Source organism: Microplitis mediator, chromosome 7 (genome assembly GCF_029852145.1).
Source record: "Microplitis mediator isolate UGA2020A chromosome 7, iyMicMedi2.1, whole genome shotgun sequence".
Classification (NCBI taxonomy): Eukaryota; Metazoa; Arthropoda; class Insecta; order Hymenoptera; family Braconidae; genus Microplitis; species Microplitis mediator.
The window spans coordinates 26851385-26875752 of NC_079975.1; the positions used below are offsets into that span (position 1 = coordinate 26851385).

General features: G+C 29.9%; 5 protein-coding genes across 8 annotated transcripts in view; 3 read left to right on the forward strand and 2 right to left on the reverse strand.

The window, feature by feature from the left end:
* The first annotated feature begins 2895 nt into the window (after window positions 1-2895).
* Window positions 2896-8116, forward strand: LOC130671766 (sphingosine-1-phosphate lyase). 2 transcript variants are annotated; one of them, XM_057475841.1, is made up of 8 exons: window positions 2896-3050; window positions 3170-3513; window positions 3631-3839; window positions 4201-4437; window positions 4511-4720; window positions 4980-5218; window positions 6826-7093; window positions 7163-8116. In XM_057475841.1, the coding sequence occupies exons 1-8, from the start codon at window positions 2911-2913 to the stop codon at window positions 7271-7273; spliced, it is 1758 nt and encodes a 585-aa protein (XP_057331824.1). In that variant the 5' UTR covers window positions 2896-2910; the 3' UTR covers window positions 7274-8116. The 2 variants fall into 2 exon arrangements, with proteins under 2 accessions (XP_057331824.1, XP_057331825.1); XM_057475842.1 differs by lacking the exon at window positions 2896-3050 and having other exon boundaries at window positions 3073-3513.
* Window positions 8117-9322: 1206 nt separating this feature from the next.
* LOC130671504 (mannosyl-oligosaccharide glucosidase) lies at window positions 9323-13201 on the reverse strand. Its single transcript, XM_057475432.1, has 3 exons — window positions 12882-13201; window positions 12536-12810; window positions 9323-12466 (listed from the first exon to the last, which is right to left on the reverse strand). The coding sequence occupies exons 2-3, from the start codon at window positions 12737-12739 to the stop codon at window positions 10202-10204; spliced, it is 2469 nt and encodes an 822-aa protein (XP_057331415.1). The 5' UTR covers window positions 12740-12810; window positions 12882-13201; the 3' UTR covers window positions 9323-10201.
* Window positions 13202-14561: 1360 nt separating this feature from the next.
* Window positions 14562-17164, forward strand: LOC130672027 (uncharacterized). The gene is made up of 2 exons (XM_057476222.1): window positions 14562-14787; window positions 14858-17164. The coding sequence occupies exon 2, from the start codon at window positions 14874-14876 to the stop codon at window positions 15774-15776; it is 903 nt and encodes a 300-aa protein (XP_057332205.1). The 5' UTR covers window positions 14562-14787; window positions 14858-14873; the 3' UTR covers window positions 15777-17164.
* A 1449-nt stretch (window positions 17165-18613) lies between these two features.
* LOC130672037 (28S ribosomal protein S24, mitochondrial) lies at window positions 18614-23149 on the forward strand. 2 transcript variants are annotated; one of them, XM_057476237.1, is made up of 4 exons: window positions 18614-18801; window positions 19083-19269; window positions 19353-19673; window positions 23034-23149. In XM_057476237.1, exons 1-3 carry the CDS (start codon window positions 18781-18783, stop codon window positions 19640-19642), a joined length of 498 nt encoding a protein of 165 aa, XP_057332220.1. In that variant the 5' UTR covers window positions 18614-18780; the 3' UTR covers window positions 19643-19673; window positions 23034-23149. The 2 variants fall into 2 exon arrangements, with proteins under 2 accessions (XP_057332220.1, XP_057332219.1); XM_057476236.1 differs by lacking the exon at window positions 23034-23149 and having other exon boundaries at window positions 18615-18801; window positions 19353-19752.
* Window positions 22898-24368, reverse strand: part of LOC130672023 (CCR4-NOT transcription complex subunit 6-like) — a 309023-nt gene continuing 307552 nt past the window's right edge. For both annotated transcript variants that reach the window (XM_057476214.1, XM_057476215.1), the window contains exon 10: window positions 22898-23123. In XM_057476214.1, coding sequence (XP_057332197.1) covers window positions 23050-23123 — 74 coding nt within the window. In that variant the 3' untranslated portion in view covers window positions 22898-23049. The remainder of the gene's footprint in view (window positions 23124-24368) is intronic.

The window sequence follows — 24368 nt, forward strand, 5'->3', positions numbered from 1 at the left end:
AAAAAATCTCTAGATTTAAAAATCACTAAAAAAAAATTACAATAAAAAAAAAAATTCCTACAAAGAAACATTTGCATATCTAAACATCTACTTAAAAAAAATATGTAAAAATGAAAATCTCTACAAATAAAATATCTATAAAAAATCGGCTGTTTCGGAAAATCTCTATAAATCATCACATGTACAAATAAATATCTGAATAAAGTATAACCTCGAAAACTGGAAGCATTGCCACCACGTGCTCATAATCATGAATAAGTTCGTGTTGTAATATATAAGTATAAATAATAATAATAATAAAAATTATGGTTATTATTATGTTATTAAGAAAAATATAATAAATAATTTTAAACTTATAATAAGTGACTTCGAAAAACGTGAAAGATTCAAATCTGATAACTCCAAAGCACTGAGCCTGTAATAATTCATATAATTTTAATTTTTTTAATTTTATTAGTTAAACTTTATTTGAGAATATCATAAAATTATTATTATTTATTTTATAATTTTTAATTTTGTTTGACTATCAAGCCGTATGCCAGGATTCGATGAACGTCCAAAAATCACTTTTCTTTTTTAACTTCCCGCTAAGAGAATCGACGATTTTCGAAAAATTGGGAAGTTATTGTTTTCACCCCGATTTTCGAAAGTCGAGTTTTCATCAGATGTCGACGTTTTGAGGCCCTAGGAAGCTATTCTAAGTATTTTCAGAATGATGTCCGAGTGTATGTATATATATATATGTATATATATATATATATACTAATGCCATAAATTAAAGGAGCAGAAAAATTTAATAAATTTTTTAGTGATTTTTGGAAGGCTGTAACTTGGTGAAAAAAAATCGTATCGAAAATTTAAAAAAAGCATTTTATAGCTTGAAATCTCTAGTTTAGGTGTATTTTTTCAAAATTTTTTAAAAGCTCCGATTATTGCGCAAACATGAGAAATACCGCGAGCCAAAAAATTTCTAAATTTTTTTTTTTTTCCGAAGAGCCCACGGACCGCGGAAAAATTCTTTCAACTAAACGAATGCATACATCGTTTAGCAAATTTATTCAGCTTCAATTTGGTTTTTTTTTAACCTCGTAGGACGATTTGTCGCAGAGATATCAGCCTTCAAATAGAAAGTGATCCTTTTGGCTTTGATCTTCGATATTTCAGGTACCAATGATCGCACAGGAAGTTGAAGGGCGGCGTTAAAAACTTGAATAAATTCCCTACAAGACCCTGTCATCATTTTTTGAAAAAAAAATTTTTTTTTATTTTTAACATCCATTAGAAGAAAGTACAAAAAAATGACTTTTTTTGGTTTTTTAGTAAATCAACCGCTACTCTGCATATATCATTAAAAAAAATAATGTTGCCAGGGACTTTTTTAGCTTAATGTACCCCCAAGACCCCTGTAAATTTTTAAATTGATGTATCGTACCGTTTTTTGGGAATCATCGATCAAAGTTTAGCTAAACAATTAAAGGAGCAAGTTTTGTTCCTTTAATTGTGTAATCATAATCAAAATGAAAAAATTTTTTTTTTCTCGACTTTTCTCAAATTTTTGCGTTGGTAGCTCAGCAAATGCAAGGAAATGACAAAAAAAATAAAAAATTTCCAAAAAATGTCAAAAAAAATCGAAGAAAAAAAATAAATTGAAACTTGTTTTTTGTGTTCTAAATTTTTTTTTTTGACATTTTTTGGAAATTTTTCATTTTTTTTGTCATTTCCTTGCATTTGCTGAGTTACAGTCATGTTTGCGCAATAATCGGAGCTTTTAAAAAATTTTGAAAAAATACACCTAAACTAGAGATTTCAAGCTATAAAATGCTTTTTTTAAATTTTCGATACGATTTTTTTTCACCAAGTTACAGCCTTCCAAAAATCACTAAAAAATTTATTAAATTTTTCTGCTCCTTTAATTTTTTGCATTAGTATACATATATATATATATATATATATATATATATATATATATATATACATATATATATATATATATATATATATATATATACATATATATATACATACACTCGGACATCATTCTGAAAATAGTTAGAATAGCTTCCTAGGGCCTCAAAACGTCGACATCTGATGAAAACTCGACTTTCGAAAATCGGGGTGAAAACAATAACTTCCCAATTTTTCGAAAATCGTCGATTCTCTTAGCGGGAAGTTAAAAAAGAAAAGTGATTTTTGGACGTTCATCGAATCCTGGCATACGGCTTGATAGTCAAACAAAATTAAAAATTATAAAATAAATAATAATAATTTTATGATATTCTCAAATAAAGTTTAACTAATAAAATTAAAAAAATTAAAATTATATGAATTATTACAGGCTCAGTGCTTTGGAGTTATCAGATTTGAATCTTTCACGTTTTTCGAAGTCACTTATTATAAGTTTAAAATTATTTATTATATTTTTCTTAATAACATAATAATAACCATAATTTTTATTATTATTATTATTTATACTTATATATTACAACACGAACTTATTCATGATTATGAGCACGTGGTGGCAATGCTTCCAGTTTTCGAGGTTATACTTTATTCAGATATTTATTTGTACATGTGATGATTTATAGAGATTTTCCAAAACAGCCGATTTTTTATAGATATTTTATTTGTAGAGATTTTCATTTTTACATATTTTTTTTAAGTAGATGTTTAGATATGCAAATGTTTCTTTGTAGGAATTTTTTTTTTATTGTAATTTTTTTTTAGTGATTTTTAAATCTAGAGATTTTTTTTATAGGGACTTTTTTTTATTCACTTATTTTACAATACATATTTATAATTTTACATTTAATTAATATAGATATATTTTTAAATATTGTATTTTTTTTTTACAACTTTTTTTTTTTATACTTTTTATTTGTATAAAAAAGTGATACATGTTTTCTTTTTCAGATGTTTTTTTTTTCCCGATGCTATGCTACCGCTCAAGAATTAATGACCGATATTGTACATTTAACTACTTGTCTACTTGACAAATATATATATATATATACTTTTTTTTTCTTAAAAGTTTCTTATCTCCCAACTCTAAGGTAAGTCTTTAGATCTGTAAATTAGTCAGCAGTTTGAAAAAATTTAGTCCTGCTCAAAAAAAAAATTTACATTCTTTAATTATTAATTAATCAACTGATTAATAAATTTATTTATTTAGAATGAATACCGTGAAGGAATTAATAAATGACAGTTTCAAAGAAAAGGAACCCTGGCAAATCGTGACGATAACAACAGGGTCAGTACTTGGCGCTGTCTGGATATGGAACTTTTGTAACCAAGATGAGAGTATTGTCGTGCGTAGTAAAAAACAAATTTTTAAATTGGCCCGTTACATTCCATCAGTAAGAGAACAAATCGAACGTGAGCTGAATAATCTAAATGATACTTTTGAAAATGAGACTAAAATTCGTCTCAAGGGAGTGCAGTTCGTGACAACTTTGCCCAAGAAAGGTCTAAATCATGACCAAGTTATTGAAGCTGTCAAACAATCCGTACAAATGGGTAATTTTATTAATTATTTATAATTTACCCGATCATCCAGTTCTGGATTTGCTGGACCCAAAAAAATCAAATCATTTTTTAAAATTTTATTTAAATGTCAGTTTATTTTTTTTTAAGGTAACTACGATTGGAAAAATGGTAAAGTATCGGGAACTGTTTACATGAATGATGAAAAATTAATAAGTTTGATGGCTGACGTTTATGGCATCGCTTCGTACACAAATCCCCTGCATCCTGATGTATTTCCTGGTGTCTGTAAAATGGAGGCTGAAGTTGTCAGAATCGCTTGCCGTTTATTTCATGGCGATGACAATACTTGTGGAACTGTAGGTTTTATTTATTTATTTATACCCTAGAAATCCAGCCTAGGTTCCTATATGAGTTCCCACGTGGTGTTTTTGAATCAATTCCCATATGGTTTTCTATAGGAATCCAGCTTGGATTCTGATACTCGTATCAATAGACGATAGACATAGAAAACCAGATTCCTGTATAAATTTCCCACAAAGAAATCCATGTATCCAAGTTTTGATGTCAAGTTCCTACATGGAAATCCAGGTATCGTTTCCTGTATAGATTTCCTACATGGATTCCTATGGGTTCCTATGTAATCCCACATGAATTTTTTCAATACGGTAGTCATTTAACATTTAATTTACTAGTTAATTATTAATTTTTTAATTTCAGATGACAAGCGGCGGTACCGAATCAATTTTACTGGCATGCAAAGCGTACCGCGACTACGCACGCGATGTCAGAGGAATAAAACACCCAGAGATGGTGATACCGGTAACAGCACACTCGGCTTTTGACAAAGCTGCCCAATTTTTGAACATCAAAGTGCGCGCTGTACCGGTCAATCCTAAAAGTTTTTCAGTCAGCATCGATGCCATGAGAAAATCTATTTCTCGAAACACAATAATGGTATTTATCGCAATTACTATTTTAGTTACCGCCTAAAATTTGCATATATTAAATATTTTATTTTAAATCAAAGCTCGTTGGTTCAGCGCCAAATTTTCCTTACGGCACGATGGATAATATCGAAGAGATATCAAAACTAGGAGTTAAATATTCAATTCCAGTGCACGTTGACGCGTGTCTAGGTGGATTTTTATTGTGTTTTATGCCTGATGCTGGATTCACTGTACCTCAGTTTGATTTTATTTTACCTGGTGTCACTTCTATTTCCGCTGACACTCACAAAGTATTAATTTAATTCATTTATTATCTATACTGTAGTATCTGATCACAGACGTAAATCTATTGCCGCAACCTGATGTCGATGACTGCCAAGTTTGTCATCCAACTCAAATGACGCCGACTTCCGGTCAATAAAAATAACTTTTGCTGTATTATTTTTTTGCCTTTTCTTCAGGTTGCGGCTGTAGATTTTCTTTTCTCGCAGTCAAAGTTGACTCGTATTTTAATTTAAAATTTATTTTGCAATAAAATTAATTTTTTAGTATGGATATGCACCGAAAGGATCCTCAGTAATTTTATATAAAACTAAAAACTATCGTCATTATCAATTTACAATAACCACAGACTGGCCTGGCGGCATCTACGGATCTCCAACAGTGAGCGGATCACGTGCTGGTGGAATAATAGCCGCATGTTGGGCAGCAATAATGCACTTTGGCTACGATGGCTATTTGGAGTCAACTAGAAAAATAATCCAGACAACAAAATACCTCGAATCTGAGTAAACTATTTTATTAAATAGACATATATATTAGGATGGGTTGAAAAAAACCTTTTTTTTGTTTTTCTTAGCATGGGGGTAGAATTTGTACCTAATAAAAAAAAAAAAAATTTTTTTACTCAACATTTTGAGGTGGCCCACTCGTTTTTTAAATAAATAATTGATTAAACGGGGTAGTTCCAACGAAAAAAATTTTTTTTTGTCCAAAATCGTGGAAAACATCTAATAATTGTCGATGTGATTTTATTTCATTTCACTTTCATTTTAATTCAAAAGAAAATGCTTTTCATTTTTGAATTTTTTACTTAAATTACAAAAATAATAGGAAAAAAATTTTTTTAACTTCTGACTTTCAATTAGCTTTCAAGGGGACACCCTACAGATTCTAGAACACCATGTAATTTTTTTCATTGAGACTACCCCGTTCCTACCTCAAAATGTTGAGTAAAAAAATTTTTTTTTTCTTGAAAAATTTTTTTTTTTTATAAGGTACAAATTCTACTCCCATGCTAAGAAAAACAAAAAAAAAGTTTTTTTTCAACCCACCCTAACAAATATTAGGATGTTTCAGAAGAAACAATTTTTTTTTTGGTATTCACAAATTGGAAGTATACCTGGAAATAAAAATTTTGGTGGCAATCCGAGCTCTTAATAATAATATTAAGGTTTGCCTCAATCCATTTTTCTATTTTCCATTTAAATAACACAGGAAAAAATTTTTTTTTTTTAGAATTTTCTAGCTTACAGACCACTCAACGGATTTTCATGCGCAATAAAACTTTGTGTAGGAAATAGAACGCTCTACAAAAAAAGTCTCTTATCATTTTTTGATAAATCCCACTGTTCAAAAGTTATTTAAGCTTCAAGTCAAATTTATAGTAAATTTTGAGATCTTTTCACTTTCTGGCGAAACTATCAGTCTTATTACAAAATGTCATAGAAACTTTTTTGTAGGTAATTTTATTCCTAACAAATTATTACGAATAAAATTTTTCGAAATTCCGCATGGTTTTAATTTTATTTTCATTTCAATGTCAAGCTCTTAAAATTAATCATAAATCTATTTTTTCAAGAGCTTGACATTAAAATGGAAATAACTTGAAAAAAACGCAGAATTTCGAAAAATTTTATTTATAATAAGTTGTAAGGAATAAAATTATCTACAAAAAAGTTCCTGTGATATTTTTTGATAAGACTGATAGTTTCGCCGGGAAAGTAAAAAAATCTCAAAATTTACTGTAAATTTGACTTGAAGCTTAAATAACTTTTGAACAGTGGGATTTATCAAAAAATGATAAGAAACTTTTTTTGTAGAGCGTTCAATTTCCTACAAAAAAATTTGTTGTGCATTAAAATCCGTTGATTGGTTTATGAGCTGGAAAATTCTAAAAAAAAAAAAAATTTTTTTCCCGCGTTATTTAAATGGAAAATAGAAAAATGGATTGAGGCAAACCTTAATATCATTATTAAGAGCTCGGAATGGTACCAAAATTTTTATTTTTAGTTATACTTTCAATTTTTGGATACCATAAGAAAAAAAAACACCCTAATACATATTTTTATTTATTTATTTATTTATTTATTTATTTATTTAAATAAATTCACAGACTAAGAAAAATAGACAGTCTGTTTATCTTCGGCACTCCCGGTACTTCAGTTATCGCACTGGGATCAGATAAATTTCACATTTATCGTTTATCTGAAGGACTCGCTTCCAGAGGCTGGAATTTAAATACATTACAGTTTCCAAGTGCGATACATTTGTGCGTAACTTATGTACACACGCAGCCAGGTGTTGCCGATCAGTTTTTGGACGACGTTAGAAATGTTGTGACTGAAATAAATAGCGCACCTGACGTCTCTGTCGAAGGACGGGTAATTAAATTTACTTATTATTGTTCATTATCACTGACATTGATTAATTAAATTTTTATTTAAATCCAGCTCGCGATGTATGGAATGAGTCAGAGTCTACCGGACCGCACTGTCGTCGGTGACTTGACTAAATTATTCATCGACTCCGTGTACTTTATTCCCGAGGAGGAAAAAAATTAGCGGCGCTAAAATCTTGCCGATTGATCGCGCTACTGATACCTGGAGCGTTTTATATTTTTTTAATTTTATCCAGCGGTAATTGGTTACCACAAGTATAAAGTTATAAGGGGCCATCCATAAATTACGTCACACGAATTTTAGGACTTTTGAACCCCTCCCCCCGTCCTTGTCACATTTTTGTAACCCCCCTCCTGATGTGACGTCTCACATTTTTTAAATTTATGCATGAATTTAAAATAATCGAGAGAAAACGGCTATTTGATTGTCTCACTTGCATTACAACGCCGCTCTAGAAGTTAAATGACGTTGCATGGGAGATAATCTTATAGCGAGAATGCTAAATTATTAATAGATATAGATCACGTTCGTAAATTTTTAAAGTTTTTTATTCACACCTGAACTTCGCGTTTTAGTATTTTTAATTTTAACAGGTGACGTCACAAAACTATTGACCCCCCATGCCCCTGTCACATTTCGGTGATACCCCCCCTCCCCATTAAAGTGTGACGTAATTTATGGATGACCCTTAAAAAAAAAAATCCCAAGAGGTTTTCGACACAGAAAAAAATAATTTTTTGGCGCAAAAAATTTTTGTCCTCAATTGATAGTGCAAAATATTTTTTGTACAAAGAAATTATTTTTTTCTGTACTGAAGACGCGATTTATTTTATTACCGTAACTGTAGCGCGATAGTGCCATTTTTTGCACATGTGTTTGAACGCATACTTGGCGCGAGACACTACCGTGTCTTTGGATCAATTAAATACTAAAAAATATTTTTCACATCAATTTATATATGGATTGTTTTTTATAAATAAATATATATATATTTTTTCTGTCAAAGATTTCATTTATTTCTATAAAAAGTAGAAATTAAAAAAAAATGTTTATTATAAGATGATATATTTTTATTTCTAATTAGTATTGTAATTACCTTTTACATTATGTATATATATAAAGTTATTTACTTATGAGTAATCACAATTTCGCATACCAGAAAAAAAACTTTACAAGTTTATTAACAAAAGACTTAGAGTTAAATCTTGACTATTTTTAAATTCAAATCTTACAATTATTTTATTTTATTGACATTCTATTTTAAACACTAAATCTATCGTTTTTTATTATTATTACATTCATTTATATATTTATTTATTATGCTTATGAAAAAGTTTATTAGTCCCGAGACTACGGAAAAATGTTATGATTTTTTGCTTATGTTTTTTTTTATTTTTTCACAGCCAGTTGTCGATTTATTTTTACCAAATAATCGACGTCTGTATTAAAATCTGTTTTTAAATTGTTGTTATTATACATTATCCTTACAATCAGAAAAAAAAACTCTTACACTTATTAATATTGTTAATGTTAAATACATACATATATATAAATATATACAGTCAAGTATTAAATATGCAGAAGCTTTTGAAAATGCGGATAAAATTATTTTTAATAATCGATATGATTATTATTATTATTACTATTAATTATAAATGCGTCGTGTAAAAATTTTCAAATTTTATGATCCTGGTTATAGTAGACAATTTAAAATTTTTTGATTTTTTTTCAACTCAGGTAAAAAAAAATGCACATAGAAAATTAAAAAAAAACTACTATTTTTTGAAATATTTTCTTTGAAAAAAATAAAAAAATTATTAGACGTCGGCTAACTTCAGTATCAAAAAATTTTGATCCTGAAATTGACAGACAGTTAAAAATTTTTGGATTTTTTTTTAATAATTAAATTTAAAGAAAAAAAAAAACTAAAAATATGCACATGGAGAAAATTTTAAAAACTATCAGTGCAATTTTTTTAAATATTTTTTTTTTATCATCTGTCATTTTGAATAAATTCCAAAAATTATTATATGTCGGCTAACTTCAGTATCATAAAATTTTATGATCCTGAAGTTGACAGTTAAAAGTTTTCTTTTTTTTTTTCAACGATTAAATTACAAAAAAAAAAAAAACTAAAAATATGCACATGTAGAAAGTTTTAAAAACTATAAGTGCAATTTTTTTAAATATTTTTTTTTTATCATGTCGTTTTGAATAAATTTCAAAAATTATTAGATGTCGGCTAAGATCATAATATTTTTCATTTTCAAATACACGTTAATTTAAAAAACCTTAATTACAAATTAAACATTTATAATTGTTCTAATAAATAATAATTTAAATATTGCCACGATTTATCAGTCGACAATAAATAATAATAATAATAATAATAGAAGTAAATTAAATTTTTCTAGTGAGTACCAGCTCACGAATTAAATTTAAAAAATTTTTAAAATTAATCGTGAGTGAGTTTTATCCTCGACTTTAACTTGTGCTCAAATTAATTTAAATTAACAATTTTTTTTATAAATGAACACATTTTTTTAAATTACCCGCCAAAATTTGAATATTTCAATTCATTTAAATTTTAAAAATAATCACTTTTATGTAAATTAATTGTGTGAACTTTTCACATGTGGACTCGCGGTTCACTTAACCATTAACTTTTTTTTACTTAAAAAAAAACAAGTAGCGAAAGCTTATAAATTTTCAATAATCAAAATCTCGACCCATAGAAATATAAAAAAAGTATCTAAATTTAATTAAGTTTACACTTTTAGAAGTATAATTTTTTTAAGCTAAACCGGAAGTCTTCATCTTTTTTTAATTACCGGTAAAAATTTCACTCAAAAATTTTTGTTCAGTACAAAATGTAAACTACTGCAGTTATCTATATAAAGTGCGTAGAAATTTTTAAATTGTATATATAAAAAAAATTTTAAACATAAAAAAATGACTCGAAAGACAAGTAATCGAGAGTATAAACACCGGTCCCAATCAACGTCGCGATAAAAAAATGATTGTCCGCGAAAGTCTGCGTATTAAATGAAGAAAAAACCAAAATAAATTAACTAACTACTGACAAATAATCTAATAAATCTCTGCCATGATCATGACAACCAGAGAAGACCACCCGGTAAATGGATGGCTCCCTTTTCCTTCACCATAAACATCTCCGTAGTTCTCCCAAATGAACCCAGTTTTTTTGAACTGCATCAGCATGCTTTTAATTATGTTCTCTCTCAAGTCTTGGTAAATTTTTTTAGCTTTGGCTTGATAAGGACCTGGAGTCTCCGCGTACCAGTTGAGCGCCCTCAGGGTCAAGTAGTTCAAGTTTATCCATATGGGGCCTCTCCAGTAGGGAGGGTCGTGCTCGGTGTTGTATTTGCCGTACAGAGGAGAAGTTTTCGCCAGGGAACGGAGCCCGTACTTGGTCCAGAGCAGCTCAGGTTTTGCTAAATCCCCGAGAACTTTTTCTAGGTGTGGCGAGTCGGGTTTTATCACCTGCAAGATGAAGGGGAACAGGGAGACGTAACCGAAGGTTGTGTCGACGAATTTCAAACTCGGGTCTTCTAGGACAATGCGAATCAGCTCCGGAGAAGCTGGAGATCTTGGAGGGGCACTGGGTCTTCGGAGCTCGACTTTGTCGGTATGGAGACCGTAGTCTGCGTAGGATTGGCTGGTTGGTGACCAGTGCAAGGTGTTGAGCACATCGTTGTCGGTGAGGTAGCGGTGAGTCTCGCGATATTTGTCAGCTGGGTGATGAAGCAGCTCGGCCAGCCGCGTCATCACTCCTGCAGCGAATGCGATCCAGCATCTCAAGTCCACGTGTCGCTCGTCAATGTTCGGATGTGACGCTCTTGGATAATCATCAAGACCGGATGTGAGTGTCTTGGGATTCAACTCCCGGTTGGTTAAACTGTCGCGTCCGCGCCAACGATAAGTGCCGGGTAGGTCTCCGACCTGGGTGGTGTTGAACCACTCGAACCAGGCGTGCAGTCGCGGGTAAAGTTTGTCTAGGAGTTTGTAGTGTCTGTCCAGCAGCTCGGACTCGCGGGTGTTCAAAATGTACTGCAGTGTCAGGAAAAACGTCGGCGGGTTCGCGTTGGTGCTGATCTGAGTCACGAATTCCTCAGGAACTTTGGCCAGTGCTTCGGACCCCAGGATCATTTCACGTGGAATCCAACCTTCGGAGTTCATCAGATCGAACCAGTGGCTCATTATGTCCATTTCTATGTCCAGGTCCCAAGTAGCAATCAGCAGTCCGTGGAACCCTTCGTCCCACAGAAATCCTCGGGGGAAGAAACTTCTGCTGGGAACTCCAGTGTACAACGGCGCTTTCCAATAAGGAACTGGACTTTTTGTGTGCACACTCTGGACCTGGGAGCTGCCGTAAAAGTATCCGATGGAGCCAATTAAATTTGAGAACGCGTACTTGGCAAATTCAATCGCGTCCTCTTTGAATCCTTTCTCCGTAAGCTTGAAAATTTTTTCAAACTTGTCATTGAACCGCTTCCGCTGTTCAGAAAGCGCGGCCTCAAAGTTCTTTCCCGTGAGTTTCTCTTTGCGCAACGGAACGCTTCCAGACTCGAATAAAACTTCGAACTCAAATGGAACCTTGGCAGTGACCTGAGTGGCGCAGAAATTCGGATCGCTCTTCTTGCCTTCGTTGTCAAGTGGCAGCTGATCCCCGCCCAAGACGATCCGCTTTACATTTGAGCCTTTCTGGGACGCAAGCCTCAGATTCTGAAGAATAGTCTCTTTCACCAGGTTCAATCCCGGCGTGACGGCGATCAGGAACGAGTGTTCCTCGACCGTGCCCTTGGTAGGGTTCATACTGAATCTATAAGCACCTAGACCATCCGTGTAGCCTTCCATGCCCGACAGCCGGTTGTCGGCACCCAGAGATGCTTTTATGTTCCCCGTCGACTTATCCTCGAGGGCCGAATAAAATATAAACGATATCTCCTGGCCCTTCTGAAGATCTTTGACGTCTTTGGTGTCCTTGGGCTCTTGATTTTTGGACGTAACTCCAATCCGCGCGGTCCAGTCACCCCCGTGTCGGCCTCCCGGCTTCTTGACGTACGAAGTTTTGATAATCAAGTCGCCGTCGTGGATTTCTTGGACTCCAAAAGTCTTGCCGTCGTGCTCCAGCCATCCGTACTTGTCCAACTTGTCTCCCTGCTCGCACCAGTGCCTGAAACTTTCGCCTCCTTGGCGCAGATTGTGAGGCCGGTACCACATGAGACCACTCACCAGAGACTGGGGATCTCGTGTCTTCATCCCGAAGTACAAACCCGGTCGGTACGAACCCCAGTATCGATCTGCTGTGTCCAGGCCATTGATAGCCACAAGCTAAAATTATAATTACAAGATTTAAATCTTTTGTTTTCGAGATTCATTAATTAAAATTTATATTTTTACCTTCTCTGAATCAAATGGAGTGTTGACTCTCGTCTCCAGATAACCTTTGTAACCAAACCAAGCAGCCACTGCCATGCACGTCACCGTCAGCACTGAATTCATCAGATTCATTCTTGATGACTCGGTTTCTTTTTTATGATGGACGTGATTCAAATGTTTGTTTTTAGCTTTTGGTGTCCGCTCATGAGATTTTGACTTTACCATTTTGGAGACAATTCACTTGACACTCAGACACGACAATTTTATTTATTTGTATCCGAATTTAAAAATTAAATCTGTCAATTAAATCGGGGGTTAAAAAAATAATTGGGGTGATTTAAAAATAATTGTATTATTTATTACTTACAATAAGTTTGAACATTTATGTTATGACTGGCCAACTCGACAGGTTTTGTTTGCTGATAAAAATTGATTACAGAGACAGAGTGAGACCGAAAACAAGAGCCAGAGTCAAAGTCAGAGTCAGAGCTAGAGCCGGGAGTTGAAATTCTGTATCTTAAGTTTTTTTTTTTATTTCTGCACCTGGGAAGTAGTCACTGGGAACTCTAAGTTTTAAATTCTGGAATTTAAAATATGATAAACTGTCCAAGATTAATTTTATTTAAATATTGTATTTGATAATCAGATAAACTCGTGAATTTTCCAATCGAGTTTAGAGTTTTTGATAATCGTTAGAGCTGATAAGGTCGACATTTACTTTTCTGACTATCGATTGCAGACTAATTTTTTTTTTAATTATGTAGTCTCTTATTTACCGACCGTAGATTTTAAATAAAAGGACGAATTCAAAATTTTCTGAGTGCGAATGTAGCAGACATCAGACAAATTTGAAACTTTAAATAAATGGAGTAAAATTTGTTGCTGTCATAGAAAATCGATAGAAAATCCATAGAAAATTGATAGAAAACAAAAATTTGTGGCTGTCATAGAAAATCGATAGAAAATCGATAGAAAATCCATAGAAAATTGATAGAAAACAAAAATTTGTGGCTGTCATAGAAAATCGATAGAAAATCCATAGAAAATTAATAGAAAACAAAAATTTGTGGCTGTCATAGAAAATCGATAGAAAATCCATAGAAAATTGATAGAAAACAAAAATTTGTTGCTGTCATAGAAAATCGATAGAAAATCGATAGAAAACTCATAGAAAATTGACAGAAAACAGAAATTTGTTGCTGTCATAGAAAATCGATAGAAAATCCATAGAAAATTGATAGAAAACAAAAATTTGTGGCTGTCATAGAAAATCGATAGAAAATCGATAGAAAATTGATAGAAAATTGATAGAAAACAAAAATTTGTGGCTGTCATAGAAAATCGATAGAAAATCCATAGAAAACAAAAATTTGTGGCTGTCATAGAAAATCGATAGAAAATCCATAGAAAATTGACAGAAAACAAAAATTTGTTGCTGTCATAGAAAATCCAAAGAAAATTGATAGAAAACAAAAATTTATTGCTGTCATAGAAAATCGATAGAAAATCCATAGAAAATTGATAGAAAACAAAAATTTGTGGCTGTCATTTTAAAATTATAAATGAAAAGCGTAAACAATCAAAACAATAATATTTCGAAAAAATTCACTTATTAATTTTAAAATTTTTTAAATGCCCATTTTTAAAAAATTTTATTCTATCAATTATTTACTCCATTTATTAATAATTTTAAATTTGTCTGATGTTTCCTACATTCACAGTCGTTTTTTATTTTATAATTGATCGTTTTGAAAAAATTCAAAAAATTATTAGCCGTCAGTCAACTTCAGTTTCATAATTCATGACAGTAAAGTTGGCGGGCATCTGACAATTTTTAAACTTTATTTAATGAAAATAAAAAAATACACGTGTAGACAATTCGAAAATGAGTACATGCATTTTTAAAAATTTTATTATTTTTCTATGTAATTTAAAAATTATCTTATTTCCGCTTCTTCATAATCCGACTGCTGTAACTATGGAGGTAGACGACCTCTACCCTCCATAATAACAACTAAAATTTATAGTAATCTCTCTCAGTATCTCGAGCTCTTGGTGTAACACATATATATAATTTTTGGGTTATCTTGCGTACTGTTTACCATTTGCTGCGTAATTTTTTCCACATTGTGTCGTACCCCTGATTTTTTCTGCCTCGAGAACAACTCAGTCCTTTGTTATTTTAAACAAAAAAATCATCAGACAAATAAATAAAATTTGTTATATTCACACTCGGAAGAAGCCTAAAAAAGTCACGATAAATATTAATCGAGGTAAGTAACTAAATAATAACCTCCTAAATAGTGAAATCAATAATTACTATAATTAACAAATTAATTGTAGACATTAAGAAACAAAAATGAGTTCAACGGAGAACATCATTTCATGGCTTAATGTAACTGAATGCAAAACACCTGAAGAGCGTAACAAACATTTGGAAAATTGTAACAATATTTTAATCCACTCAGTGGGCTGCAGTGAATCAAATTGTCCAGTTGATAATTGCGGTTCAATAAAATCATTAGTGGCCCACAGTAAACAATGCGCTGTTCCATTTTTTCGTCGAATTTATTTACACGAATCTTGTCAGCTCTGTAAAAATCTATTTACTCTTCGTTTTTATCATGCTAAAGTATGTGATAATTTATCCAACTGCCGTGTCGACGGCTGCGGGAAATTTAAAAAATTATCAATAAAATTAGACCCGAGGCGTAAAGGGCGATTCCTTGGAATAACAGATGTTAAAAGTAATGACAGTAATTCGGAATTATCAGTAAGCGGTGGCCGAGTTGTAAAACGAACTGCCAATTGTTTGCAACAAAAATTAAGAGACGTTCAGCTGATAAGGGGATTTGCTTCTATGAATATCGACAAGGAGTCTTCTGTTGGTGACTGCAAAGATGACGATCATGAAGAAATTAAAATAATAACTTACGTTAATGGAGACGCTAAAGTTGTCAAGACCTACAAGGTACCAAATTTTAAGAAGCTCATGTTCCTCAAAAGACGCTCAAAAATTCTTCGCAGTGGAGATGCTGACAAGAAGAGTAATCTCTTAGGAAATCCGGTTTCTTATTTTTCACAAATAAAAATAGACAATGTCACTTCCAGTGGATTGCAAGCCAGAATGATTGAGACTCATGGCAGTTCTGCATCAGCAATTGTTGGTGACGTAAAACAATTTATGAGTAAAGAAGACGAAGTCCTTGATGGAATCGCTGCTATGAATATCGACGACCCGATTCCTTCGACTGATGCTTGAGTTTGAAGGGTCACGACTGAAAATTACATTTATTATTTTATTTTTACTTAAAACTGTTCAATGCCTGAAGTAGTGGGTTGGGTAGCAGAAGAGTAAGCCTGGATTTTAATAATTTAATGATTAGTTAAGGTTTTTTTTTACCGCTTTATAATTTATCTATATAAATTCCGTAGAACTTAAGGAGGGAAACGGGTCTGAAATACCAAAAAAAGAAGATATTTTTGTGATTTTTTTTTTTTTTTTCAGAGTATCTTCGTTATTAAAATTCTCAAACTTTGTGACATTATTAAGCATCAGTCCAAGAATATTCTGCTAAATTTTCATAAAAAAATATTTAAAAATAAGCCAGTGGTAGTGGGGAGAGACGAGTCACCTCAAAAAAAGTCTCCATACCGTAGGCAGGATAACTCATGACTGCCTCATCTGAAATCAAAACATAAGTTCATTTTGGATTTGAACGAAGGAACAAACAGAATATTCATTTTTGAATTTTTGGTAAAGTTGCCATAAAAAACTCTGGTTTTTACCAAAAATTGCTCCTTTTATTTAATTAAAAAATAAGTAGTCATTGGAAAAAAAAAATCTTTCGTTCAGATCTCAGATAAACTTATATACTAAAGAAATCTTTTCGGTTTTTTTATTTCAAATGATGCAGTCATGAGTTATCCTGCCCACAGCATGGACACTTTTTAAGGTTACTCGTCTCTCCCCACTACCACTGGCTTATTTTTCAATATTTTTTTATGAAAATTTAGCAGAATATTCTTGGACTGATGCTTAATAATGTCACAAATTTTTAAAATTTTAATAACGAAGATACTCTAAAAAAAAAATCACAAAAATATCTTCTTTTTTTTTATCTCAGACCCGTTCCCCCCCTTAAAGGTTTAATATTTTTTTTTTAATTATTTGTCTCGCAAATATATCCGAGGCATTTTTTTTTAAGATAAAGTTCAATAATTTTAAAGCAATAAATTATAACTACTGACTAATTTTATAAAATGATATTAAGTGAAAATAATTATCGCAATTACTTGAGCTAAAATAGCCTTTATAATTATTTTTAACAAATATTACTGAGCAATTAAAGTATTTACTGATAGTCTGGTAGAAATAATTGAAGATTATAATTACATTTAAATAGATAGTCGTACTACTGCGTATTTAAATCAATGCAATTGTTGTTAAAGTACAAATGGCAATGATTATAATAATAGATTTATTTTAAAGGCGCTAACAATTTTTCCTTGTTATAGTAATAGTTTATAATTAAATATATATGAATATGTATATCCAATATAAATCTATCTATATAACTATGTAAAGAATTATCTTGAATGAATCTAATAAATTTTTATAATATGAATGGTAATAAAATAAAACTCAATAATAAATTAATCAAAAAAAAATTTATGTAATTTTCTTTTGAAAATTTAAATGTTTCATGAGTTGAATAAAATATAATAATTATTAACAGTAATGGTCGTTTTTAATTAGTAATCTAGTAGTTTGATCCCGTAAATAATTCATTTTGCGCCTGGGGCAAAAAAAAAAATTTGAATTTGAATTTTATTTTTTATTTCCCACCAATTGCAGAGACCTGGAGCTTTGCTGTTTTTTATTGAGCTTGACCTACTTGGGAGTGATCTTTGACCTAGTATTTTTATAATTTCTATAAATATATTTATAATTTTTCTCCCATTCCTAATAAGTTATTTTTTGAATATTTAAATTTACCGCGCAAATAATAAGAATAATTAATAAATTATTGATGAAAATAAAAAATTTCGAGTATACTTTTTAGTCCAATTAATATAATTATTGACACAAATAAATTTTAATAAAATTATTAAATTTCAATTTTGAAATTTCGCGCCAAGATGACGCCGCTGCGTGTCGCTGTAGTCGACGTGCGAATTTTTGCTAAAGTGAGGGTGGGAGAATGAATTGTAAAATCGATTGCTGTGTATCAACTGGTGGTCCAATAGCAGCAGTCAGTATCATCGTCAACGGCAGTAGTAGTCCAGATCCTTCTTTACGATTAAATTGAAAGACAGTAGTGCAGTTAATTCGCGGAATCATCCATAAAATTTATTGCTCATAGTAATTGTTTAATTAAAATGTCCAGTGTTTGTAAAATTTAAATTGTGCAAAGTGTCTGTGGTGTCGTTAAGTGTTGAGTGTTCAGTGCTAGTGTAAAGTGTTGCGAATTGTTGATGCTGATGACTTCCAAGTTCCTGAGCAAAATCATCTGGCATCGTCTGGTGGGGAAATAGCAGTTAAGTGACGTTTTTTAGCTGGAATACACTTGGAGCAATTTAAATTAAATCTCCAAGTGTATTAGGACACCCTTCTGCATATTATTTCCCCGCCAAGGTTTGTTCAAACACTCAAGTGTTTTTTTTTTAATTTTTGAATATTTTTCTATCATATTCTGCCGCCATTTTATTTTGACATACGATTTTTAATTTGTCGCCAATTTCTAATAATTTATTTTTCAAATATTTAAATTTACCGCGCTAGTAATAAGAATCAATAAGAGTGAATTTCAAAATGTGCCGAACATCCATCAGTGAGTATAAATTTTTAATTTTGTATGGGCAATTCATATTCAAATAAAAAATACTTTTTCTCGATTTAAAATTCCATACCTCAATTTATGAATATATTTAAAAATAATAAGTATCGATAATTTTCCTAAAAAGAATCTTTACCATCAATATATTTGTGTCATCAGAATCTGTGCAATAGACATTCACCCGCGCGAACCGAATTTGAATTTGAACTTTCGCGCTGCCGCCGTATCGGCTCGTGCGCACTAGAAATTACAATTTTCCCAAAAACTATGGAGTACATTCTCTTAACCTCAAAAACTAATGAATAATATATAGTATATTACAAATAACAAAAATTATTACAATAATATAAGTATCTATATACATTTGACATAAATTATCGTGATAAATAAATGCTTCAATAATCAGTCAGCAAACAGTGAAGAACAATGGCGTTGATTTTAAACAATGTAAGTATTTTTTATTTGATACTGAAGTTAGCCGACGTCTAATAATTTTTGGATTTTATTTAAGACGGTAAATTATAAAAAAAAAAAAATTTTTTTTAAATTGCACCCGTAGTTTTTCAAATTTTCTACATGTGCATATTTTTAGTTTTTTTTTTTTATGTAAATGATTTGTTGAAAAAAAAAATCCGAAAATTGTCAACTGTCTGCTAACTTCAGGATCATATTTTTTATTTAAATGGATGATAATTAAATGGTAACTCATTTTTTGTTTATTTTTCTAGATATCAAAATCATTTCAATTAAATTACACTACATTACAAAGATCAATTCATGTGACTGCTGCTGCTGAAAAATGTCGATCAGGTCGTTACAGACCAACACTAAAACGAACCAAACCACTTACTTACGAGATGTCACAAAAACCCTTCCAACTTGTCATGAGAAAATCCTGGAACGTTTGGAACACATGTAATAAAATTACAAAAATTTACTTTCATTACTCAGTTGGTCTCTCAATAAATTAATCCAAAGTTTTAATTAATTAACTACAGCAAACATCCAGGGCGGTAACAGACCCTCGGAAACAGCAGTCGAGGACGAATTCATCCGGCGATTCATGGTCGGAACCTGGCACAACATTTTCGTGTCCGACCTGATAATAAAACGGCAGCACAACATCATCAGGATCGCGGGAATAATCGAGCGACGAACGCTGCCCAGAAAATTGTATTTCTTAATTGGCTACACCCAGGAGTTACTGAGCTACTGGCTCCAGTGTCCAGTAAAAATGGAACTCCAGTCAGTTCCTAGTCGCGAAGACGTAATATTTAAATATGTATAATTATTACGTTTATTTATAACTTTTATTACTAGTAAGTGAATATTTTTGATTTTATTTTAAATAAATAATAAGACGACAAAAAAATTAATCAGTTATTTTTTATTTATTACACACAATAGATGAAATTACTTACTAGCCCACATACAGTTTATTGCATTTTAAATTAAACTTATCAGTATTTGTGTACAGACAATTGACTGAATGGATATTGAATTTAAATTTAAAATTTTTTTATTTAAATACCGAATTGCTTTTTAATTTAATTCAATATATTTTTATTTTAAGGTACAGGATTTTTTTTTGATCGAACATTTTTAGATTTTTAATAGAAAGACAAATTTTTTAAATCAATAATTTGCCCGCGAAAAAAAAATTCAAAATTTTCAGATGATTGCCGTGTTTTGATAAAATATATCTTGTAAAAATGATATTAGTTGAGTAATATATATATTTTAAATAATATTTATGTAGTCGCGAATATTTTGCACTCGAATAATTAATCGCGGAATCAATAATTTATTTTAAAAATTTATAATTAAAATCCTGTATCCGTAAAATGAAAATAAATTTAAAAATTGAAAATTTAAAAATTAAAATCTACTAGATTTTAATAATTTCTTACTTCGTAATATGTCTTTACAACTTACTTATATATTTATTATTATTATTTTTTTTTATTCAATATCCAACCAGGTCTCGCACAGCTTTTTGTACTTTTGCACTTTTTGCGAGTATTTATTATTATTACATTTTATTTAATACCAAAAAAAGTGAAGTAAAAAAAAGAATTATTTTTAATTAACATCACTCGTAACATTTAAATTAATTATTACGTATAAATATATTTATTTTATTAAATGCGATTATCTTATAAAATAATCGGATGCATCTTGTATTGTACAGTCTAATAAACTAATATATTTAATATATATAGACAATACATATATATAATATATATAAATAAATTTAAAAAAGTGCAAAATATGTACTTTATATATTTGTAATAATTATCTCTGATTGTGCGATACTTTATTTTTAAATTCTTTTTTATCAGCCAACGAGACCCGGTAATTTTTTATTCCTACAATATACATATTTTTTTTTAATTAACCCATGAATTTATAATTATCAAACAGGCAGTACGTCATAATTACAACTAATAAATAATTAATTAAACCTTTAAAAAATTTTATTAAGAGACGTTTAATTTTTTATAATTCAGCGATTAGCCCTTAATTTTTTTTTTAATTACAATTGATAAATTTAACAAAAAAAAAATTAATTTACAATCGATTCAAATCAGCGGTCACGATTTATTATTTATAAATTTAATCAACTATTTTTAAAATAAATTTTGTCTACTTGAGGACTTTCTCAGACGCGACATTTAAAAATTTTTGCGCTTTTTTTTTCACGACAAAAAATTAAGGTGACATAATTTTTTAAAATTAAAGAGCTTCCGATATTGCCCCCAATTAAATTTACATGAGATTCTATAATTTAGTACAGAGTAAATAAGTAAAAATAGATAATTATTGCAGTTATAAAAATAATTTACAAAACAAATTGATTTAAGTAATAAAATATTTTAAAAATAAAACAATACATGATGCATCTTAATTAGGCCAGAGATCAATAAGCTGTAATTAATTAATTAATTATTTACTGCCTTGACACTTTTATGGAAATTTTCAAAATCTAATTCGTTTATCTATTTTTTTTTTCTTTTTTTTTTTACAATATTTACTATTATTATTAATTATTAATTAATTATTAAAATTGTTATTCACGATTAGCAAAAAATTATTAAGTCAAATTACAATTACGCTAAAATAATTACTCGTAAAAATCACTTGGATTAAAAAAAAAATTAATTTCCATATAAAAAAAATTATTAAATTAATTAATGAATTTTTTTAATCCAAGTTATTTTTACAGAAATTAATAAGCTGCCTACTACTTGTTTCATTCAATTATTGCCGGTACTACAAAAAAATGAATTAATTAAAAAGTTCGTTGTATCCAATGAAATTACAATAATAATTATAATATTTAAAAATTTATTTACAATAAAAATAATTGTTCCCTTTTAGTAGTCACTGAAGTTAAAAAAAAATTAAATTAAATTGAATGATCAAATAGTAGAAAATTAAATACTTATAAAAAATACAGTAATAATACCTCATAAATATTTTTTTATAGATAAAAAATGAGAAAAAAATGCATTGGTTACGTGAACGTACTTACAATTATTAACTACAATTATCTATTATTTTAATTAATTAATTAATTATAATTATGAATATACGTGGCCAATAAGAACAGATTTGTACTTGCATTGAAATTGTTAAGTCAACTCCAATCATATTTCGCACAGCCCAGTATAGCGTGTTTGTTTTTTTTTATTATTTATTATTAATTATATTTATTATTATTATTAATTATTATATTTGTCATTTATTATTAGCGTATTGAACGTTTAAAAATACAATTTTTCAATGGATGGCAGCATTCTTATCAAAAAATTGGCTTGGAAATTGTTGTAATGACATTTAGGAAGTCTAAGAATTTTTTTTTATTTATTATTATATTTCTAGTAGACTATAGATCGTTAATAAATATGTGAAATTGTTCCAATTAGTCTCAATATCACAGAGGTTTGATCGGAATATTTTTACAATAATAATAATAATAATTATTATTATTATTTATTTATTTAACTTTTTATAAAAGCAACAAAAATTTATTTTATTTTTTTTTTAACGCAGAATAGATTTAATTTTCCCTCTCGCTTTTGAATTAATCCCCAATTTTTTTTTATTAAAAGTCTAATGTAATTAATTTGTAAAAAAAAAAATGAAATAAATTAAATTTGTTGCCTTTACAAACAAGTCATTAATTATTAAAATTTTTTTCGTTTTTTTATTATTTGGTAGGAAAATAGGTATCTACAATTACCGTGACCGTATATATAATTATATAATTAATAATTACGTTAAATGATATTGAGATTAATGAATAAATTTAAATTTACTTATTTTAAAATACAATACACTATACATGGGCTAAACGCATTACAACCGCTCCCGTCACCTATTATTTTATTTTATTAAATTATCAATTAATTATTAGTAAGTCAATTAAAATTACTATCGATTTTGATCGATTTTAAATGTGCGGCATGTGGAGTATTTTGTTATTCTCTTTTTGTTTCTTTATAAACAACAACAGTAATAATAATAATAATTACTGTTATTGTTTAGGAAACACAAGATATTGTAGAGCCAGAGTGTGAGATAATTACCGGACATCAATCGCCATTCAATTATTTATTAAAACGTTCCCTTATTTATTATCATTTTTCATTGTTGCTGTTGTTATTTTTGCCTAGATCGCGGTGGCTGCTGCTACCTACGTGATATTAAACCATTACTAGTTCCCTGTGGTGTCATTTCTAATTCAACTAGCAACGGGAAATGATCTAAAAAAAAAAATTGTTTTTTTTATTAGTCATACTTTTTATTATTAACTAGAAGTGTGCGAATAGTTCGAATTTTTTAATTATTCGTAAGTATTCTAATTATTTTAAATTTTCAGATAATTTGAAACTCGGAAAAATGTTAGAAAATTTTTGAATACCCAAGTAGTACACTTGCCTTTGTGATATTTACACTGTAAAAAGAGCGGTGTTAAAAATGGACTCGTTTTAACTCCGTCCGGTGTAAAAATGAAATTACACCGGAGTAGGAGGAGTAATACACCGGTGTTAAAAATACCGGTGTTAAAGCGGGGTAAATTTTGTCCGCTAGGAGTATCAGCTTTAAAGATTATAAAACACAAAAAATGTCAGTTCTTTATGAAAATTAATAAAAAATATCATTTATTAACAAGTATAGTAATCGAGTAAGTAAAAATATTCACAAAATAAAATATTTTAACACCGGTAAAGAATATCTACACCGGCGGCGGCATTATTTTAACACCGGGGAATTTTTTTCAACACCGGTACAGAATATTTACACCGGCGGCGGCGTTATTTTAACACCGGTACAGAATATTTACACCGGTGGTGGTGTTATTTTCACACCGCTTTCGGGGGTAAAATTAACACCGATAATTTTAACACTTACACCGCTTGGACTTACCCCGGTGATTTTTTACAGTGTATAAGATATCAGTTTTTAGGCTGTTTTTTGACATATCAATAAGACACCAACATGTTGGTCATAAGAAAGCGATCAGAAATTTAAGTCACCGAAAAAATATCAACTTAAAAGACTTGACACAAGTGACGACAAAAAGTAAATTTCAAACAGTGGTAAAATAAGTCATCTAAATGACTTTTTAATTGATATAAGAGGAAAAACAACACAAATTTTCTACGTCTCCGGAACCAACATTTGCATGTCTTATTCATACCAAAAAAGTCGACTTTGAGACAAAACAAGACTTGGCTTATCCTTTTAAAAGACATCTTAAAGTTGACTCTGTGTTACTTGGGATCGTAAGTATTTGAATTGTGGGTAAATTTGGAAATTATTCAGATTTTCGAATAATTCAAAACTTTTCTTTTGAATGAATAAAAATTGTGATATTTCTTTCCAATAATTGAAATTTCTATCAGAAATAAATATAATTCGGACATAAATCTACAATGGAATAACTTTTGTTAACTGAAAAAAACTGAGCTGACCTTTAAATAAAAATTTGATACTGAAAAGCTGAT

What these genes read in the sequence shown, in the direction of transcription:
- LOC130671766 (XM_057475841.1), top strand. Translation starts at nt 2,911, where the DNA reads ATGTTTTTTTTTTCCCGATGCTATGCTACCGCTCAAGAATTAATGACC. An exon ending in ATGACAATACTTGTGGAACT is followed by an intron (nt 3,840 to 4,200) that starts GTAGGTTTTATT and finishes TTTTAATTTCAG; the next exon opens with ATGACAAGCGGCGGTACCGA. An exon ending in TTTCCGCTGACACTCACAAA is followed by an intron (nt 4,721 to 4,979) that starts GTATTAATTTAA and finishes TTAATTTTTTAG; the next exon opens with TATGGATATGCACCGAAAGG.
- LOC130671504 (XM_057475432.1), bottom strand. Translation starts at nt 12,739, where the DNA reads ATGGTAAAGTCAAAATCTCATGAGCGGACACCAAAAGCTAAAAACAAA. An exon ending in CTCCATTTGATTCAGAGAAG is followed by an intron (nt 12,467 to 12,535) that starts GTAAAAATATAA and finishes TTATAATTTTAG; the next exon opens with CTTGTGGCTATCAATGGCCT.
- LOC130672027 (XM_057476222.1), top strand. Translation starts at nt 14,874, where the DNA reads ATGAGTTCAACGGAGAACATCATTTCATGGCTTAATGTAACTGAATGC.
- LOC130672037 (XM_057476237.1), top strand. Translation starts at nt 18,781, where the DNA reads ATGGCGTTGATTTTAAACAAT. An exon ending in TGGCGTTGATTTTAAACAAT is followed by an intron (nt 18,802 to 19,082) that starts GTAAGTATTTTT and finishes TTATTTTTCTAG; the next exon opens with ATATCAAAATCATTTCAATT. An exon ending in CTGGAACGTTTGGAACACAT is followed by an intron (nt 19,270 to 19,352) that starts GTAATAAAATTA and finishes AATTAACTACAG; the next exon opens with CAAACATCCAGGGCGGTAAC.